Below are 19,747 nucleotides of genomic sequence, written 5' to 3'. Positions count from 1 at the left end.
ATCCCCTTAATTTTAGAACACGTAAACTGTGAAAGCATTTTTCTAGTAAATAAAAATGAAACAACAATCTCATTCTTTTACTTTCTGTTTATTTTTGTTGGTTAATTATACCTTTTTTCTCGACAAAGAAACAATCCCAAAACAGAAGGGGGGCGAATCAATCACACATAGTGTTTGGATCTCTGGATTTTCTTAGAGTTTGACCAAAAGTGATCAACGGATAATCTATTTATTGATAAGACACTGTTATATTTTGGAATTGTTTGATAAGTGTAATCATATTCTACATCTTCTTTTCATTGAATTTAATAAGAGGGATTCATTAATTAGGAAGAAAAAATAGGTCAAAAAACATGGATTAGTTAATACAGCTCCTTGTTGATAAACGGACACATAATGGACGATTAAAATATGAAATAGTAGAATCCAACTATCTTATATATGAAGGGGATCAAAATTGAATCAGATACTTTTCACACTATAGATTCTTTGATCCAGCGCAATTAGAGCCGTATACAAGTGAAAATCATAAACAACAAATTAATAGTAGATAATGAACACATTACACATAAAAGCTAGGGTTTTTTTTGGTTATATAAATAAAAAAAAATAAATTTTTTGATGGATTGGTGAATTGGAAAGCACTTAGAGATAGATTTATGGTGAGATAAAATAATAGAGAGAGATCATAATAATATTAAAGAAAGAGGGACGAGTGTGGTTTCCACACGAATAGCACCACATTTCACCATCATCGTCACTTGTTTGCACACACACTAACACACATACGTAGACATCTACGTATTATGTTTCTTCATGTATATGCATGCATACGTAGTCGCCTACGTACATATATGCCAGCACATTATTAACATTCCAGAATTTACAATTTATATAGCGCATACTAACTATAAGGTAATTCTTTTTGGTTTTTTTTCCCTATGATTCACACACTGCATTCATATAATGGACAGTCCGAAATAAATAGACAATGAAGACATTAGTCGAAATTACTAAACCGCTTACGAATTATGATCACGTATGTTTTCATGAATTCAAAGTGATTGATTTATAATTCGAATGTTGGAGTACATGTTATAATGTCTCCAATATTTTTCAAGCATTGTATATATTATTACTATTAGTAGTATACACTATAGAATTTGTAGAGCGGCTTGATCAAAAGCAAAATTCATTAATTTATTATTTAAATTTGAAAATATTGATCCTAAATCAAAATAATGCATGGTAACATATATGTTAATTGTATATTCCTTATTATCTCCCTATATATGTAGTGAAAAGTATGTTATTGTGCCTTTTATAATGATAATGATGGATATAGACATGCATATGGATTTCAACTTTACTATTGTGGTCCAAGTCCTAGTCCTACTGATCATGAAACGCTAAATATCATGTAAACTCGGTATACTTTCAGTTATTAACAGTTGAATACGACACGTAATTTTGCTATGTCGATGGTGAATCTGTGCGTAGCGGTAGCTTAGATGAGACTCGAATATATAAATTTTGTAGGGCTTGAAAATAAAGAGTTTTGTGCAAATATTTTTAAAATGAAAGCCACAATTCTTGTCTACGTAAGTATATCAACAAAAAAAAAAGAAATACAATTCTGATAAATATATATCAACAAAAAAAAATGTTTATAATCAACATAAAACTTTCAATTCTTGTCTAAATAAAGTTAAGATAGCAGAAATTTTGAAACTTAACTGGGCCAAGCATAAATGGGCTTAACATGATGTGGATTAATGATAAATGGGCATAACGTAACAGACCAATGAAGTATATGTTAATCCAACGACCCGTTTGCGGTGTGGTATAATTATGGTCGCATATCTTTTGGAAATATAAAAATAAGTAGAGATAGATAAGTGGACAGGTGTTCATTGTCCGTTCTGATCCAAAATAAGTTCGTGTCTTCGTGGAACTGAATCTTTATGAAGAGTTTGCCTTGGCATGGGACAATGCTTCTCCAATCTGAAATAGACAGGTCTTTGTCGTCTTGGAGCTGTCTTCACTCTTGGCCGAGACACTTGCGCAGTCAAGATGGACACACCAGAATTAATATCCACACCTACTAATATCTTTGTATGAATATAATTACCAAATCATTTATGTAAAGAGATTTCGGACTCTCTATGTCGATAGAAATTGTTTATTCCGGAAAGTCTTTGAGAGGCTCAAAACCAAAAAATGTTTTTGAACTTATGATTATTTTTTGGGGGTATCTGAAAAACTAAATGATATGAGAACTGCAAATCTTGTTTCAAATAGTAAGTGGATTTACGAAAAAGGTGAAAAATTCAACAATAGAGGTTCAATTTAATTTCTTCACTATTAGACGGACAAAGTGAATATATAAATATATCTTGATGTACATATCATTTTTGTGACATTATTGATATGTACATGAAGATATATTTATATATTCAATTGGTCCGACTTGGTCCGTCTAATAGTGAGGAAATTAAATCAAATCTCTGCTTTGAATTTTGACTTAAATATCGTCTTTACTTCAAACAGAATTTTAGCAGCCACCTCTTACTTTTCTACGGTACATTACATAGAGACTATTCAGCAACCAAGCTGGACCGGCAACGCTAGCCACAATGATTTATGTGAAAATTTTATAAAGAAAAGGAAGAAATATCTAAGCTTTAGCTATAAAAGGAGAAACAAGGATATACATCAAAAACATACTAAATCATCAACACTACAAAGAAGAAACACACTATCTCTCTCTCTCTCTCAATACATCTTTCCTCACTTCTGATCAGTGTGATCACGTAGAGTGCCTTGAAGGAGAAGAAAGAAACAAAAAGAAATAAAAATGGGATACCTTCTAGAAGAAACCTTAAGCTCTAACTCTAAAACCCCAATTGTTATCGATGATGATAACGAGTTGGGTTTGATGGCCGTGAGACTAGCCAATGCTGCTGCCTTTCCGATGGTTCTCAAAGCCGCCCTCGAGCTCGGTGTCTTTGACACTCTCTATGCTGAAGCCTCTCGCAGCGACTCGTTCCTTTCACCATCTGAAATAGCGAGTAAGCTACCAACTACACCTCGTAACCCTGAGGCTCCGGTTTTGTTGGACCGTATGCTTCGTCTACTCGCTAGCTATTCTGTGGTCAAGTGTGGTAAGGTCTCAGAAGGAAAGGGTGAGAGGGTCTACAGAGCAGAGCCAATTTGCAGGTTTTTCTTGAAGGATAACATTCAAGATATTGGATCCCTTGCTTCTCAAGTCATTGTCAATTTCGATAGCGTCTTCCTCAATACTTGGTAATTTTCATTAATCATGGATGTCTTATAATTCATCAAGAAGTGGTTTTATATTCAATGAATCTTACCTTTATCGATACATAAATTTCAGGGCACAATTGAAAGACGTGGTTCTAGAAGGAGGAGATGCATTTGGCCGCGCACATGGTGGTATGAAGCTCTTTGACTATATGGGTACAGATGAGAGATTCAGCAAACTATTTAACCAGACCGGTTTTACCATTGCGGTTGTGAAGAAGGCTCTTGAAGTTTACCAAGGCTTCAAAGGTGTGAATGTTTTAGTTGATGTGGGAGGAGGAGTTGGTAACACTCTTGGTGTTGTTGCTTCTAAGTATCCAAATATTAAGGGTATCAACTTTGATCTAACCTGTGCCTTGGCACAAGCACCTTCTTATCCCGGTGTGGAGCATGTTGCCGGAGATATGTTTGTGGATGTCCCAACCGGAGATGCCATGATCTTGAAAGTAAGCTCAATAGAACTTATTACTTATATGTTTTGGAAGTTTATACATGGTACTAGAACTTTATACTAATTTTATTATGTTTTTATAGCGTATACTTCATGATTGGACCGATGAAGATTGTGTCAAGATTCTTAAGAATTGTTGGAAATCACTACCAGAAAGCGGTAAAGTAGTTGTTATAGAATTAGTCACTCCTGATGAGGCAGAGAATGGAGACATCAACGCAAACATTGCCTTTGACATGGACATGTTAATGTTCACACAATGTTCCGGAGGAAAAGAGAGATCAAGAGCTGAGTTTGAAGCTTTGGCTGCAGCTTCTGGCTTTACCCATTGCAAGTTCGTTTGCCAAGCTTATCACTGCTGGATTATTGAGTTCTGTAAATAAAATGTGTGAAATGTAAAACAAAATCGTCGTTAATTATATATTTCCATCTTTGTTGCCATTCTTTCTTGATATCTTTGTCTTCGAGTAATAAAAGTGTTTTAATATGTCATATTGTCTCTTAGAACTAGTTTTATTCACTCAGACGAAGTTATTCACCAACAACTTACAAAGTCACAAGTGCATATTCATTGCCCAATGGTCGGCTGCTTTCTCTTCATGACTTCATTACCTATTGTATCCCTAGCAGAAAATATGACTACCTCTCTAACTTATACTGTAATTGCAAAGGTAAAAGCTAGAGAGAAACTTTATCTTGGAAATTTTCATAGGAAATAAGATTTTTACAAGTCAATGGATTTCTTATCAAAAAAAAAAAAAAAAAAAAGTCAATGGATTTAGTCAAAGTTCAAAGTATATATAGATTCGACTTAATTTCATCACTATTGATAGAAGTTATTTATTGTAACAAAAAAAAAAAGATACAGGATTCTTATCCACTTTTTACTCTTGTAAACGTAACAACGGCTGTCATGTTTAAAAGCTTTTAAATATATAAAGCTATATTTCAGTTGAAAAGAAAGAGGCAAATATGCCAAAAAGCTAAATTGTAGTGATATTATACTGTTTAATCTTTACAGAAACAATATTTTTTATTCCAGAACCATCAAACTGTCGGACTGTATCTAATCGGATACGAAATTCTTATTGTTTTTTTGTTGTTAAAGACGAAATTTCTTGTAAGTTTTAGACAGCAAAGTACCTAAAAAGTCAACTAAACTTACTAATTAATGTGGGTTACTCGATCCAAACAAACCCTTTGATCTAGTTCAATTAAGTTTTGTAAACTCTTACACATATAAACTCTTAATTTTAGTTTTAGAAATATATATATTATATAGTCGTATTTCATAAAGATAATATATATTGTTTATAATGGTCAGACAAGGACTATATATTAACCGTTCTTGACTTAGACCTACTCATTACATACACAAGATTTCTCGGCGACTGCATAGAGTAACATTTGGATTTTGGTTAAGTGAAAAAAACGTCACTCGTCGTGTAAAAGAATTAATACAGTAATTAACCAGGAAGATAAGTCTCTTTTGGATGTATACTAATTATTAAGAACTATTTTTAATAAGAGTAGCAAGGATAGTATTAAATAATTATAATATATGTGAGTCTACTGAAATTGATAATTACTAAAATTTTGCTAAATTAAACTTTGTGACTTTCCTGGAATCAAACCGACGATGAACAAATTCAAAATAGACTAACGGCCGAAAAGGGACTGGCTGCGGAGCCCATAATGAAGACAATTGTGATGTTACGTGAATTTGGTCCAAATCTCCAAATAAACCAACTTTATCAAAATGGACGCCTTTAAAAGAAGATCAACAAGTTTTTTTTAATTAAATATGTGATTAAATTTTGAAAGAAATAGGAATTCTATAAATATCCAAGAAAAAAAAATCATATTTGATTACTGAAAAATAAATGATAAATATTCTATTTGCCTTGGTTGGAGCACAAATGATGTATTATTCACTTCGATACAAATTTATAAATTACGTCGACGTACTTGTCCTCGATGTGAGGAGATACAAAAATGCTCAAGGCAATGATTTATAGTACTTCATTGAAAAATTGAGATGATAATTGTTAGGGTTATTTATTAGATGAAAAAATCTCGAGGTTAATTTATAAAATAATTACGTTAAATATTGATTGAAAACTTATTTTCATTAAAAAAACATGTTATTTTATCGATAATTTTCAAATTATCCAATTTTCAAAATCTTCAAATTTTCAAATTTTAACTATCTAACAAAACAACTCTAATTTTTAGTAGTCTTTCCATAAAAGAAATTGTTCGTAAAAATTTGAAGGAAATGCCAAAAGCAACAATAATAGAGAGAATCATTCTCCTTGGCCCAGTCCTTGGTCGTCGTATCAAGTGATACCAATGCGTGACTCTGAGTGGCACCCTTATAAGAAATTAATCTTCATATCTATCAAGAAAGACAAAAACATTTAAAATACATAAAATTTCGATTTTATTGGATAGTTTAGTTATCTATCAAACTGAGACAAAAAGATATACTAATTTAGATACTTGGTCAGACTAATAGAGTAATAGTGATGAAATATTAGTGAATCTCTCCGTTGAACATTGACTTTTTGGTATATCCACTAACGTGAAACAAGTTTGAGCTGTTTCAGCCGCAAAAAATAGCTCTTACCTTTCTAAACAGAGACGACTCAGTCAGCCCCCGAGATGGACCGGCAAGCCAACAATAATATATACGTGAAAATAATTTTAAAATAAATAAAATAAAGAGAGAAATATCAAAGCCTTTAACTATAAAAGGAGAAACAAGGATGCATCAAAAATATACTAACTCATCATCTCAACACTACAAAAAAGAAACAAATACTCTCTCTCGATACATATTTCCTCACTTTGATCAGTTTGATCACGTAGAGTGCCTTGAAGGAGAAGAAAGTAACAAAAAAGAAAGAGAAATGGGATACCTTTTCGAAGAAACCTTAAGCTCTAACCCTAAAACCCCAATTGTTGTTGATGATGATAACGAGTTGGGTTTGATGGCCGTGAGACTTGCCAATGCCGCCGCCTTTCCAATGGTTCTTAAAGCTTCCCTCGAGCTCGGTGTCTTTGACACTCTCTACGCGGAAGCCTCTCGCACTGACTCGTTCCTTTCACCCTCTGAGATAGCAAGTAAGCTACCAACTACACCCCGTAACCCTGGGGCTCCGGTCTTGTTGGACCGCATGCTTCGTTTACTCGCTAGCTATTCCATGGTCAAGTGTGAGAAGGTCTCCGTAGGAAAGGGGGAGAGGGTCTATCGAGCTGAGCCAATTTGCAGGTTTTTCTTGAAGAATAACATTCAGGATATTGGATCCCTTGCCTCTCAAGTCATTGTCAATTTCGACAGTGTCTTCCTTAATACCTGGTAATTTTCACAAATCATCTTTATAACAAATCTGTTTGTCGTCAATGTTAGAATCCTTATTATTAAATCTTACTTTATCTATACGAAAATTTCAGGGCACAACTGAAAGACGTGGTGCTAGAAGGAGGAGATGCGTTTGGGCGTGCACATGGTGGCATGAAACTCTTTGACTATATGGGTACAGATGAGAGATTCAGCAAGCTTTTTAACCAGACTGGATTCACAATCGCGGTGGTGAAGAAGGCTCTTGAAGTTTACCAAGGCTTCAAAGGTGTGAATGTGTTGGTTGATGTGGGAGGTGGAGTTGGTAACACTCTTGGTGTTGTTACTTCTAAATATCCCAATATTAAGGGTATCAACTTTGATCTAACTTGCGCCTTGGCACAAGCACCCTCGTATCCCGGTGTGGAGCATGTTGCCGGAGATATGTTTGTGGATGTCCCAACCGGAGATGCTATGATCTTGAAAGTAAGCTCAATAGAACTTATCACTTATATGTTTTGGAAGTGTATACATGCTAGCTAGAACTTTATACTTATGTGTTTAAATATGTTTTTACAGCGTATACTTCATGATTGGACCGACGAAGACTGTGTGAAGATTCTTAAGAATTGTTGGAAATCACTACCAGAGAACGGTAAAGTGGTAGTCATAGAATTAGTTACTCCTGATGAGGCAGAGAACGGAGATATCAACGCAAACATTGCCTTTGACATGGACATGTTAATGTTCACTCAATGTTCTGGTGGAAAAGAGAGATCAAGAGCTGAGTTTGAAGCTTTGGCTGCAGCTTCTTGCTTCACCCATTGCAAGTTTGTTTGCCAAGCTTATCACTGCTGGATTATTGAGTTCTGTAAATAAAACGTGTGAAATGTAAAACTAAATTCTCGTTAATTGTTTATTTTCATCGTGTTGCCATTCTGTTCTTGATATCTTTGTCTTCAAGCAATAAAAGTGTTTTAATTTGTCATGGTCCCTTAGAACTAGTTTTATTTACTCAGACGAAATTGTTATTCACCAACAACTCACAAAGTCACAAGTGCATATTCATTGCTCAATGGCTGGCTGCTTTCTCTTTGATAGTTGTTGTATCCCTAGCAGAAAAATATGACTAATTTATTCTTACTTGTTCTGTAATTGCAAAAACTGAAGAGCTAGAGAGAATATAGGAAATAATATTTTACAAGTCAATAGATTTTAGTCAAAGTTCAAAGCATAGTTTTTTAGTCTGAATTTCATCACTTTAATATAAGATTTTTTACATTAAAAACAAAAAAGTATAGGATTGAAAATATTTACCCACTGTTTACTCATGTAATTGTAACAACGACCGTCATGTTTAGAAGCTCTACTTATATTTCACTTGAAAAAAAGAGACAAAAATGGCAAAAAGCTAAACAACCACTATAGTAATTAGTGTTGACTAAATGTTAATTAAAGCTTCTATATTAAGAAGTTTGGGTTTTTAGTACTGCATACTGTGATTTATTAACAGATTTGCAGATTAATGTAGCCAAATATGCATGAGATTTCCAACAATTTACAATTAGAACCGTTCGCCAAAATTTTAAGCAGGGAGGAAAGTATCGTCAGGTTGTGGATGTAGTCAGGTCGTGGATCAGTGAAGGTGACTATCGAGAGCATGGAGAAAGAAGTGTCGTCTGTTGTGAATTTAATAAGGATCGAAAGAAATTATCGGTGATAGAATTATCTATATAACAATCTCATAATTTACAATAAATAATAAATTCAGATATTAAAGAAAAATGATAAAAATATATTCTTTACAAGAACAATATTTTTAAATCTTAGAACCATCAAACAGTTATATTGTATCTAATCGGATACGAAATTTCTTATAGGTTTAGACATGATAGTACATAAAAAGTGAACTAAAAATTTCCTAGTTAATGGGGTTAAGCGATCCAAACAAACCCTTTGATCTAGTTCAATTAAAGTTTCATAAACTTCTACACATATAAATCATAACTTTAAATTTAACACTTTTTATATAGTCAAAATTTCATACAGATAATTTTGTTTATAATGGTCAGACAAGGACTATATCCGTTCTTGACTCAGACACTACTCATACACAATTTGAGATTTCTCGACGACTGCATAAAGTAACATTTGGATTTTGGTTGGAGAAAAAATCACTCGTCGTGTAAAAAAATTAACAACACTAATTAACCAAGAAGATAAGTCTCTTTTGGATATATTAATTATTAAGATTATTTTAAGAGTAGCAACGATCGATACGATGATATAACTATTTTTGCTAAATCAAAGGTTGTGACCGAGAAACAAAAAGGAACGTTGTGACTTTCCTGGAACAAACCTATAAACCAATTCAAACAAGACTAACGGCCGAAAAGGCACTGGCTGCCTGAAGGGGCCATAATAGAGACAATTGTGATGTTACATGAATTTGGTCCAAATCTCCAAATAAACCTATTTTATCACAACGGACGGCTTTAAAACTATTAAAGATTAGCATGTTTTTTCATATATTGATGATGATGACAAAAAAAAATAAGATGTCTCCAAACTTACTTGAAAGAATTTGGAATTCTATAAATATTCAAAAAAAAGTTGTGAAAAACAAATTTGAAAATAGAATATTTGATTTACTGAGAATCTGAGATAGAAATAGAAAAATGCTCAAGGTTTATATTTCGTAAGAAATTGAGATGATAATTGTTAGGGTTAATTTAAATTAACTACTGATAAAATAATTTATTTAATTTTTTTGGTAGAAGGCCTTCTATAAAAATAATTACGTGAAATATTAATGGGTATATGCAGTAGATGACCATGAAATCCATAATATTATACAAACTAACCATGGACGTATAGTACCTGTCGGAAACCAACTTTAAATTACTCTCATATCCTTATAATAGGGTTTTGGTTGAGGGGACAAATAGCTTTATAGGCAAATAGCTTTACTACTAAAGCTTCCATAACCTCCTCTTCCCTTACAACAATAACCACCACTAGATCTGTAACACCACCGCCTCCTCCGTATTTAGTATTACTAGATCTGTAAACACTACCGCCTCCGTATTCACCACCATCATATCCATAACACCCCCGCCTCTTCCGTATTCATCACTATCGCCGTTTACTTTTGTTGACATGTATTTTTATTCTAAAACATTGTATTTTTCAAAGTTTCTTTTAAATAATACTTGTTCTTTACTAAAATTACAATGATCCGTGTGTCTCAATTCAAACGATAGCATGTAATTTTTGAATAATTCATGCTATTTTTTTATTTGATATGTATATTTTCCTATAACGTTTGTATTTTTTGATAAGATAATATTTTTTAAAGATAATGTGCATTTTACTAATAATCCATGTTTTCTACTAAAATCACAAGTAAGTTACTGATTCATGATTCATGTTTTTTTTATAATCACATGCAAATTTGTACAATCACATGTAATCTATAAATAACACATATGTGGTTTGCTTATCTCTGTTGAAACCATTTACCATATTGTCAAAACAATAAACCTACGTTCTAATGTAATAAAAATAAATAGCATGTCCTTAAATATCTTATGCAACACTTCTATACTCAATCACAACTGTTTCTAAATGGCTATCTTTTAACTAAGTTTTTTTTTACGTATACATTTTTAAGGTATAAGAGATATTGCGTGTGATTTTAATAAGTAGTGGTCTAATATTGCATGATTTTTTAAGAAGTAGCGGTGTAATCATTACTTCATATTGTCTTTTGTTCCCTACATGTAGCAGCTATTGTCGGAAAGAAAGAGTTTCTCTCATCTGTAAAGGGTAAAATAGTTATTTTGCAGGCTCAAAAAAGTTATTTACCCAACTTTTCTGCACGAACGCTATTTTCTTAATAATGCTGTCAAATTTGGTCATCCTCTAATATTACCCAATATTAATCTCAAACGTAAACCCTTTAACAAAAAAAATATTAATCTCAAACGTATATGAAAAAACCGTAACATGTTATTTCACCCAATCATTTTCTTTTTATGATACGTCGGCGTACAGTTTTGTCATTAAAATTATTTTACATGTAAATCTTAAAATCTCAACTATCTAACAAATCAACTATTGTTAGTCTTCGGTCTTCCATAAAAGAAATTGTTTGTAAAATTTGAAGGAAAGTGACAAAGCAACAACAATTGAGAGAATCAATTTCCTTGGCCCAGTCCTGGTCGACGTGATCGTCGTATCAAGTGATACCTATGCGTGACTCTGAGTGGCCAGTGGCGGATCCACGTCCCTGTGAATGGCACCCTTAGAAGATTTTATTGGTTAATTAAGTAATAAATATAAATGCTCTTCAAGCTGCGACAAAAAGATATACTAATTTAGACACTTGGTCAGACTAATAGAGTAATAGTGATGAAATATTAGTGAATCTCTCCTTTGAACATTGACTTTTGGTATATCCACTAACGTGAGGCAAGTTTGAGCTATTTCAGCCGTCAAAAATAGCTCTTACCCTTTTTCTACACAGAGACTACTAACTCAGTCAGCCCCCGAGGTGGACCGGCAAGCCAACAATAATTTATATGAAAATATTATAAAATAAAGAGAAATATCAAAGCCTTTAACTATAAAAGGAGAAACAAGGATGCATCAAAAATATACTAACTCATCATCTCAACACTACAAACAAGAAACACATACTCTCTCTCAATTCATATTTCCTCACTTTTGATCAGTTTGATCACGTAGAGTGCCTTGAAGGAGAAGAAAGAAACAAAAAAGAAAGAGAAATGGGATACCTTTTCGAAGAAACCTTAAGCTCTAACCCTAAAACCCCAATTGTTGTTGATGATGATAACGAGTTGGGTTTGATGGCCGTGAGACTTGCCAATGCCGCCGCCTTTCCAATGGTTCTTAAAGCTTCCCTCGAGCTCGGTGTCTTTGACACTCTCTACGCGGAAGCCTCTCGCACCGACTCGTTCCTTTCACCATCTGAGATAGCGAGTAAGCTACCAACTACACCCCGTAACCCTGGGGCTCCGGTCTTGTTGGACCGCATGCTTCGTTTACTCGCTAGCTATTCCATGGTCAAGTGTGAGAAGGTCTCCGTAGGAAAGGAGCAGAGGGTCTATCGAGCCGAGCCAATTTGCAGGTTTTTCTTGAAGAATAACATTCAGGATATTGGATCCCTTGCTTCTCAAGTCATTGTCAATTTCGACAGTGTCTTCCTTAATACCTGGTAATTTTCACAAATCATCTTTATAACAAATCTGTTTGTCGTCAATGTTAGAATCCTTATTATTAAATCTTACTTTATCTATACGAAAATTTCAGGGCACAATTGAAAGATGTGGTGCTAGAAGGAGGAGATGCGTTTGGGCGTGCACATGGTGGCATGAAACTCTTTGACTATATGGGTACAGATGAGAGATTCAGCAAGCTTTTTAACCAGACTGGATTCACAATCGCGGTGGTGAAGAAGGCTCTTGAAGTTTACCAAGGCTTCAAAGGTGTGAATGTGTTGGTTGATGTGGGAGGTGGAGTTGGTAACACTCTTGGTGTTGTTACTTCTAAATATCCCAATATTAAGGGTATCAACTTTGATCTAACTTGTGCCTTGGCACAAGCACCCACTTATCCCGGTGTGGAGCATGTTGCCGGAGATATGTTTGTGGATGTCCCAACCGGAAATGCTATGATCTTGAAAGTAAGCTCAATAGAACTTATTACTTATATGTTTTGGAAGTGTATACATGCTAGCTAGAACTTTATACTTATGTGTTTAAATATGTTTTTACAGCGTATACTTCATGATTGGACCGACGAAGATTGTGTCAAGATTCTTAAGAATTGTTGGAAATCACTACCACAAAACGGTAAAGTGGTTGTTATAGAATTAGTCACTCCTGATGAGGCAGAGAATGGTGACATCAACGCAAACATTGCCTTTGACATGGACATGTTAATGTTCACACAATGTTCCGGAGGAAAAGAGAGATCAAGAGCTGAGTTTGAAGCTTTGGCTGCAGCTTCTGGCTTCTCCCATTGCCAGTTTGTTTGCCAAGCTTATCACTGCTGGATTATTGAGTTCTGTAAATAATATGTCTAAAATTATAATTAAAACTAAATCCTCATAATTGTTAATTTCATCTGTATTTCAGTTTTTTGTTTGAAATGGTCATGCCTCTCTTTGTCTTTCGAGCAATATGAAATAAAAATCTTTTCTATTTTTGAATTCTACCCTTTAAGAACCAGTTTCAATTGATTGGTCATATGATTCCTTTTCAAGATTTGACGAGTCACAAGACCAGCTGCTTTCATTTGCTTCCTTATTCATCTCTCTTAGTTAGTTGTTTGTCCCTATCCACTTACATATCTCTCTAATAACTTTTCTTCGGTAACTATCTTTCTAGTTACTAAATTGTTTCATGTTAAGTAAATTGCAAAGGCTTGTGAGAATCTTGCTCATGGGATATGATTGTTTATGTTATCAATGTAACGGACACTATAATATATTTCTAATCACCCGTTGTTGAACACTGGTTAATGTACTATTCGTCTCTTTCACTAGCTAACCCCAACCCTCCTGAAGCCACCAAAACATGATCTCATTTATTATTTCTATTGCAAATTGCAATCTGTGTTTAGGTCAAGAAAGGCTAATCCACTCGGACTTGATCTAAAATAATTAATATTTTGACAAAGAAACCTTCAACCCCTAATGATGAAAACATTAAAGGAAACCCTATAACAATTGAGATGGGAAACAATAAAATATGATATTGTTCATACACACAGATTCTAGATAATGGAAAAGTTAATTTATGATATGCCATCGCACCAGTGTTGTTTCTTCCCACAATAATTGCAACGACCAACAAATCGATATAATCATTCATATCACAAAAATAGTGATGCTAGTAATGTCCAAAGTGATTGTCCGGTTGTGGTCAATGGAGGAATATCGCCGTTGTTGACTCAGACCTACTCATACACAATTTGAGATTTCTCGATGACTGCATACAGTAACATTCGCTCGGATACTCAATTAACCTAAGGTGGTCCATTATGTGTTAAAATTTTCAAATCTCATAATTATAGGACTAATTAACCCTATAGTATATACTGATTGAGTCCAGTTAATGAAGTTTGACTCCAAAAATTTGTGACCTTCCTGGAAGGAAAATTCAAGATGGGGCACACTAAGGACAATTGTGACGTTGGGTCCAAATTAAAATATGAAACGTTTAAAGCGTATTTGATATTTATCAAGTAGTATAAGTTTAAAGCATATTTGATATTTCTTGCCCTGTTTCTTTAAACTCATTCGTCCTAATATACGTGTCGCTGTATGTATGTATAAACTTATTATAATATCACGTCGATAAAATTGACGAGAAAACAAAACAAATGAAAACTGCCGCCAAAAAAAGAGTATATAAATAAACAGACAATTCGCGTGATACCATTTTTCTAATGATATTAAACTGCGAAGATAAGATAGACTTTATGTATGTATCTATCAAGCGATAAAATCAAGTGAGTCTCACCTTTGAAAATTGACTTTTGCTATTGAAAAAAAAAAAAACAAACGACGTGAAACATTCTTTAGCTGTTTCTTTCAACCAAAAAAACAAAAATTAGCTATTTCAGCCGGCACAAGAGGCTCTTACTTTTCTACTAGAGGCCCATTAGGACCGGCATGCCAACAATATAATTAAATAAAGATGGAGGAGGCTAAGTCTTGGCTATAAAACGGAGTAAGATCCATCAAACAATACAACAAAACACACACACACTCACTCTCAATATCTAGTTTTTCCCTTGTTTCTGATCAGTGTGATCACGTAGAGTGCCTTGAAGGAGAAGAAAGAAACAAAAACAAAGGAAAATGGGATACCTTTTTCAAGAAACCTTAAGCTCTAACCCTAAAACTCCAATTGTTGTTGATGATGATAACGAGTTGGGTTTGATGGCCGTGAGACTTGCCAACGCCGCCGCCTTTCCTATGGTTCTCAAAGCCGCCCTCGAGCTTGGTGTCTTTGACACTCTCTACGCCGCAGCCTCTCGCACCGACTCATTCCTCTCACCCTATGAAATAGCAAGTAAGCTACCAACTACACCTCGTAACCCTGAAGCGCCGGTTTTGTTGGACCGCATGCTTCGTCTACTCGCTAGCTACTCCATGGTCAAGTGTGGTAAGGCCTTATCCGGAAAGGGCGAGAGGGTCTACAGAGCCGAGCCGATTTGCAGGTTCTTCTTGAAGGATAACATTCAAGATATTGGATCCCTTGCTTCTCAAGTCATCGTCAATTTCGACAGCGTCTTCCTTAATACCTGGTAAGTTTTTATTTCATTGATGTTGAGTTCTTCAATAAGTCACTAATATACGCAAATGAATCTTACCATATCGATACGGGATTTTTGCAGGGCACAGTTGAAAGATGTGGTGCTAGAAGGAGGAGATGCGTTTGGTCGCGCACATGGTGGTATGAAACTCTTTGACTATATGGGTACAGATGAGAGATTCAGCAAGCTCTTTAACCAGACCGGATTCACAATCGCGGTCGTTAAGAAGGCCCTTGAAGTCTATGAAGGCTTCAAAGGTGTGAAAGTTTTAGTTGATGTTGGAGGAGGAGTTGGTAACACTCTTGGTGTTGTTACTTCTAAATATCCCAATATTAAGGGTATCAACTTTGATCTAACCTGTGCCTTGGCACAAGCACCTTCTTATCCCGGTGTGGAGCATGTTGCCGGAGATATGTTTGTGGATGTCCCAACCGGAGATGCCATGATCTTGAAAGTAAGCTTAACAACTTTTATTACTTACATGTTTTGGAAGTAACTTATTACTTATATGTTTTGGAAGTGTCTACATGCTATTAGAATTTTATACTAATTTTAAATATGTTTTTACAGCGTATACTTCATGATTGGACCGACGAAGATTGTGTCAAGATTCTTAAGAATTGTTGGAAATCACTACCTGAAAACGGTAAAGTGGTTGTTATAGAATTAGTCACTCCTGATGAGGCAGAGAATGGTGACATCAATGCGAACATTGCCTTTGACATGGACATGTTAATGTTCACCCAATGTTCTGGTGGAAAAGAGCGATCAAGAGCTGAGTTTGAAGCTTTAGCTGCAGCTTCTGGCTTCACCCATTGCAAGTTCGTTTGCCAAGCTTATCACTGCTGGATTATTGAATTCTGTAAATAAAATGTGTGATACAAATCTAAATCGTCGTTTCTAGTATTTTTCTTTTTTGTTGATATGTGATTATCGTTGTTATTTCTTATTTTCATATTTGTTTGAAATGGTCATGCATGTCTTTGTCTTCAAGCAATCTAGCAATAAAAATAAGGTTTTATAATTTCTCATTGTACTCTTCCGAGTCACATGAAATATTCATTCATGTCCTTTTGAATATATAGCTCACAAGTCACAAGTGCATATTCATTACTCCACGGTCGGCTACTTTCATTTTGTTTCCTTCCTCTTTCACTCACGGGAAATCTAACTAACGGCTACTTCTCTAGTTTAATGTTTCATTCTTTCTATTATTGCAAAACCTTGTGGAATCTTGTTCACGGAAATCTTCACATGCTTTTAAAATTTAATGTTCAAGTCTCCTCCATTTATATGCATTTTAAATAGTTGGTAAATAAGAAAAGGATAGGACATATAGTACAACTCAATTAAAGCTAAACATACTATATGCTTAATTTCTGAAAAGAAATCTGAGACATATGAGTGAAAGTAGTAATGGGTGACCACAAAGATAAGAAAGACACGAACTAAGAAACAAAAACTAAGGCACATTGATTTTATAAAAATTGCACATCAAAATAAACATAAACCCTAAGATTCTAACAAGAGCCCTACCATTAAGAGAGACAGAAACAGAAAAGCTAAAGAGAGAATGATTACACAACAACACTAAAGCTAAGTTGTTGGATTAACAATAAGATCAGAAATGTAATCATTCTTCCATTAAAAACTCTGTTTCTCTACAGAACAAGAAAAAGAAACATGGCTACACAACACAAACCTAGCTTCACCGTTAATGTCATCATCATCACCTGCACACACACACAATCAAACATTTCTATTAAATCAAATCGTTTTGTATAGAAAAAGAATTGATGTTTTTGTTTATTGTTGTTAATGTGAATGTGAATGTACCTGATGAGCTGAATTAGTGGAAGTTGGTAAAGGGTTAATGGAAGTAGAGTCGACATCTCCGGTAGGAAGAGGAACTGCCGGATTACTGTTGATGAATGGAACTCCGTCTTTACCAGGGACTGTCACTGACGTGATCTCTGATGGGGATGGTCCCGGAGAGAAAGCTGAACCTTCTCTAGGACCTAATGGCCAAGGGTAAGAAGAAGGAGATGAGATCACTCCTCCTTCCGAAACCGGAACAGGGGCAGTTGCTGGTGGTTGCGATGGCGGTGATGCCGCGGCGAGGATGACTTGGACTGTGAGCTTCTGGTTGAGTTGGCATGTTTTGGGAAGAGATGTGTTGTTTGTGAAGGAAAAGTAGTAAGAGCCTGTTCTTGATGGATACCACTGAGAAAACAAGAATCATAAAGTTCAAATGTAGATCAGTAGAGTAAAGTTTAAGTACTATGTAAAAGAAAGAATTATTAATTGTCAAGATGCTTCTTATTGATTATCATTGAGCCCTGAACATAAGACTTTTTGTGTTTAATCATTTCTCAATTCTGTTGTCAGAACAAAGAATCGGATTTAAAATTCTATTATTATCAATTCCACTGAAATTATTAATTAAACAAACAAAAAAACAGAGGAAAAACAGGGGAAGAGGAGCTTTTTGTCAATCTCAAGAACAGAGAGAACAAAAAGGGAGCTTGTAAAAGATCACAACTTTATGAAATTTCTGAGAAACCCTAGATGAATTCTCATACTTTCTAGCAATTTCCCCAAATAAAAGAAATTCACAAGTTTTGTAACGAATTAAGAAATGCGTACCGTGAAGGAAGTGGAATTAGGTTTAGTAAGAAGAGTGGCTTGAGTAAAGTTGCAGACATTGAATGCATCTTTGTTTCTGAAGATGTAGAGATCGTATCCGTACTTATGTCTGAAAACTAAAGTAAGATCACATCATTAATATTAATTAAGAGAAGAATTTAACAAAAATAGGAAAATAAAAGGACTGGTTTTGTAATTAACACTTACTAACAGAGTCGCCGGTATGAACAGTGGGGGATTTCCAGACAGAGACACCGTCGACGAGAAACGTGGCGGAAAGAGAAGGGCGAGAGAAAAGAGAGAGGAAGCAAAAGAAGTAGAAGAAGAGCATTGAGGTGAGATGTTTCTGAGAGCAACCCATGTTTTTTAGCTTGAAATGAGGAGATGCGTAGGTTTAAGGGAGATTCTGAAATTAAAAAGAAGTAAAGAAGCTTCAATGATGTCTACCCTTTTTATCTTTAGCAGGCCTCTCTCTCACACATTTAGGTCAAAAGAGAGGTTTAGTGTCTATGGAGCTTAGGGAGAAGAGAAGAAGAAAAAGGGGTGAGAGACAGAGACAGAGAAAGAAGTATTTTGAGAAGTGTGCAGTGAGTGTGCAGTGAGTGTCTCTGTCTTTTTTACTTTTTATGTGTTGAAGAAATGGAGAAGATTGAGAATTTTGAGGACTGTTTTATTTTATTAATTTGTTCCATACCTATACTTGAAATCAAGATTGGAATTTCATTTTCTTTGAATTATGAGTACCAGATTACTAGGTACAAGTTTGCATTTTACATGACATTTTGACTAATGTAAGTCTATAATAAGTTCTTCTTGGATTTATTTTCCTAGACTACAAAATTAGGTATTGAAAATAACATTTAATTTACAATGTTCATGGTTACTAATTACTTTCTTGGTTCAAAACTAAGAAATGGAAGACAGGTAATAGTAATACACAGAAGAGAAGTAGGCATCTCTCTGCAAGTAATTTTAGTAAACGGTAAAAAAAGGTACCATCATTTTTATCACGGGAAATAATGCTCTGGTAGTAAAAATCTGACGAACAAAAGTGTAACCAACAAAAAATAACATGTACTCCAAAAAGGAAAAGAGAAAAAGTAACAAAGTGAGAATTATATAACAAGATAATGATGGTGATTATTATTCTTAAATCATTACGCCTGTGACTTAACCCCAACATGTTTCTGATGATCCCTACTTTACAATTTAGTTTTATAATTATGTAGGAGTAGTATCTTCTATCGTTTTTGTTAATTACAAAACTTTTTCCATCTTTAATCAAACGAAAATAGAAATACTATAACCGTAACTTTTCGACTCGATCTATATCGACACTACTTTATTGGCTGGAAGCAATTATACACATATCTTTGTTTTATGCCAGAGGAGTCATCAATGCTAATCTTATCTTTTGTTAATATAATGACTGTATTATTACATTAACATTTATATAACACACACGGTCGAATTTTCTTGCCCCCATATAATGTTCAAATGATATTCGTATCAGCAAGTAAAATAAGATATTTTGCTAAAACCTACTTGGTTTTTTATTGTCAGTATATTTCCACGGTAGAAGTTAAATTGTATCGATCAAAATCAATAGGTTCCAAACACAACTGTTGACAAAA

At 34.4% G+C, this 19,747-nt stretch overlaps 5 protein-coding genes, 1 long non-coding RNA gene and 1 other non-coding gene across 10 annotated transcripts; 5 read left to right on the top strand and 2 right to left on the bottom strand.

Moving 5' to 3' along the window:
- Window positions 1–1,778: 1,778 nt before the first annotated feature.
- On the bottom strand, window positions 1,779–1,983 carry AT1G05633. The gene has a single exon (NR_138933.1). It is a non-coding gene; the product is annotated as an other RNA (long non-coding RNA).
- Window positions 1,984–2,335: 352 nt separating this feature from the next.
- MIR5999 lies at window positions 2,336–2,526 on the top strand. The gene has a single exon (NR_138932.1). It is a non-coding gene; the product is annotated as a microRNA ath-MIR5999 precursor (primary transcript).
- Window positions 2,527–2,591: 65 nt separating this feature from the next.
- IGMT4 (O-methyltransferase family protein) lies at window positions 2,592–4,514 on the top strand. Of its 2 annotated transcripts, NM_101967.4 has the most exons (3): window positions 2,592–3,306; window positions 3,398–3,770; window positions 3,859–4,514. In NM_101967.4, the coding sequence occupies exons 1-3, from the start codon at window positions 2,858–2,860 to the stop codon at window positions 4,156–4,158; spliced, it is 1,122 nt and encodes a 373-aa protein (NP_173537.1). In that variant the 5' UTR covers window positions 2,592–2,857; the 3' UTR covers window positions 4,159–4,514. The 2 variants fall into 2 exon arrangements, with proteins under 2 accessions (NP_173537.1, NP_849693.1); NM_179362.1 differs by having other exon boundaries at window positions 2,724–3,306; window positions 3,398–4,266.
- A 1,990-nt stretch (window positions 4,515–6,504) lies between these two features.
- IGMT2 (O-methyltransferase family protein) lies at window positions 6,505–8,149 on the top strand. Of its 2 annotated transcripts, none has more exons than NM_101966.5 (3): window positions 6,505–7,136; window positions 7,232–7,604; window positions 7,698–8,105. In NM_101966.5, the coding sequence occupies exons 1-3, from the start codon at window positions 6,544–6,546 to the stop codon at window positions 7,995–7,997; spliced, it is 1,266 nt and encodes a 421-aa protein (NP_173536.2). In that variant the 5' UTR covers window positions 6,505–6,543; the 3' UTR covers window positions 7,998–8,105. The 2 variants fall into 2 exon arrangements, with proteins under 2 accessions (NP_173536.2, NP_001319057.1); NM_001332485.1 differs by having other exon boundaries at window positions 6,555–7,136; window positions 7,698–8,149.
- Window positions 8,150–11,724: 3,575 nt separating this feature from the next.
- Window positions 11,725–13,347, top strand: IGMT3 (O-methyltransferase family protein). Its single transcript, NM_101965.3, has 3 exons — window positions 11,725–12,357; window positions 12,453–12,825; window positions 12,919–13,347. The coding sequence occupies exons 1-3, from the start codon at window positions 11,909–11,911 to the stop codon at window positions 13,216–13,218; spliced, it is 1,122 nt and encodes a 373-aa protein (NP_173535.1). The 5' UTR covers window positions 11,725–11,908; the 3' UTR covers window positions 13,219–13,347.
- Window positions 13,348–14,815: 1,468 nt separating this feature from the next.
- On the top strand, window positions 14,816–16,566 carry IGMT1 (O-methyltransferase family protein). Its single transcript, NM_101964.3, has 3 exons — window positions 14,816–15,458; window positions 15,549–15,921; window positions 16,038–16,566. The coding sequence occupies exons 1-3, from the start codon at window positions 15,010–15,012 to the stop codon at window positions 16,335–16,337; spliced, it is 1,122 nt and encodes a 373-aa protein (NP_173534.1). The 5' UTR covers window positions 14,816–15,009; the 3' UTR covers window positions 16,338–16,566.
- Window positions 16,567–16,747: 181 nt separating this feature from the next.
- Window positions 16,748–18,768, bottom strand: AT1G21090 (Cupredoxin superfamily protein). Of its 2 annotated transcripts, NM_101963.4 has the most exons (4): window positions 18,321–18,768; window positions 18,114–18,229; window positions 17,304–17,690; window positions 16,748–17,200 (listed from the first exon to the last, which is right to left on the bottom strand). In NM_101963.4, exons 1-4 carry the CDS (start codon window positions 18,472–18,474, stop codon window positions 17,129–17,131), a joined length of 729 nt encoding a protein of 242 aa, NP_564135.1. In that variant the 5' UTR covers window positions 18,475–18,768; the 3' UTR covers window positions 16,748–17,128. The 2 variants fall into 2 exon arrangements, with proteins under 2 accessions (NP_564135.1, NP_001321361.1); NM_001332484.1 differs by having other exon boundaries at window positions 16,770–17,690; window positions 18,321–18,699.
- Between the last annotated feature and the right edge of the window lie 979 nt (window positions 18,769–19,747).

Source organism: Arabidopsis thaliana (genome assembly GCF_000001735.4).
Source record: "Arabidopsis thaliana chromosome 1 sequence".
Lineage (NCBI taxonomy): Eukaryota > Viridiplantae > Streptophyta > Magnoliopsida > Brassicales > Brassicaceae > Arabidopsis > Arabidopsis thaliana.
The sequence above is the reverse complement of the archived record's forward strand: the minus strand, read 5'-3'. Positions and strand labels throughout refer to the sequence as shown.

Excerpts from the sequence above, each read along its gene's own strand:
- AT1G21090 (NM_101963.4), bottom strand. The coding sequence starts at position 18,474 with ATGGGTTGCTCTCAGAAACATCTCACCTCAATGCTCTTCTTCTACTTC. Across the intron at positions 17,691-18,113 it reads CTAATTCCACTTCCTTCACG|TGGTATCCATCAAGAACAGG; the intron begins GTACGCATTTCT and ends TTGTTTTCTCAG. Across the intron at positions 17,201-17,303 it reads CCACTAATTCAGCTCATCAG|GTGATGATGATGACATTAAC; the intron begins GTACATTCACAT and ends GTGTGTGTGCAG.
- IGMT4 (NM_101967.4), top strand. The coding sequence starts at position 2,858 with ATGGGATACCTTCTAGAAGAAACCTTAAGCTCTAACTCTAAAACCCCA. Across the intron at positions 3,307-3,397 it reads AGCGTCTTCCTCAATACTTG|GGCACAATTGAAAGACGTGG; the intron begins GTAATTTTCATT and ends CATAAATTTCAG. Across the intron at positions 3,771-3,858 it reads GAGATGCCATGATCTTGAAA|CGTATACTTCATGATTGGAC; the intron begins GTAAGCTCAATA and ends ATGTTTTTATAG.
- IGMT3 (NM_101965.3), top strand. The coding sequence starts at position 11,909 with ATGGGATACCTTTTCGAAGAAACCTTAAGCTCTAACCCTAAAACCCCA. Across the intron at positions 12,358-12,452 it reads AGTGTCTTCCTTAATACCTG|GGCACAATTGAAAGATGTGG; the intron begins GTAATTTTCACA and ends CGAAAATTTCAG. Across the intron at positions 12,826-12,918 it reads GAAATGCTATGATCTTGAAA|CGTATACTTCATGATTGGAC; the intron begins GTAAGCTCAATA and ends ATGTTTTTACAG.
- IGMT2 (NM_101966.5), top strand. The coding sequence starts at position 6,544 with ATGCATCAAAAATATACTAACTCATCATCTCAACACTACAAAAAAGAA. Across the intron at positions 7,137-7,231 it reads AGTGTCTTCCTTAATACCTG|GGCACAACTGAAAGACGTGG; the intron begins GTAATTTTCACA and ends CGAAAATTTCAG. Across the intron at positions 7,605-7,697 it reads GAGATGCTATGATCTTGAAA|CGTATACTTCATGATTGGAC; the intron begins GTAAGCTCAATA and ends ATGTTTTTACAG.
- IGMT1 (NM_101964.3), top strand. The coding sequence starts at position 15,010 with ATGGGATACCTTTTTCAAGAAACCTTAAGCTCTAACCCTAAAACTCCA. Across the intron at positions 15,459-15,548 it reads AGCGTCTTCCTTAATACCTG|GGCACAGTTGAAAGATGTGG; the intron begins GTAAGTTTTTAT and ends GGATTTTTGCAG. Across the intron at positions 15,922-16,037 it reads GAGATGCCATGATCTTGAAA|CGTATACTTCATGATTGGAC; the intron begins GTAAGCTTAACA and ends ATGTTTTTACAG.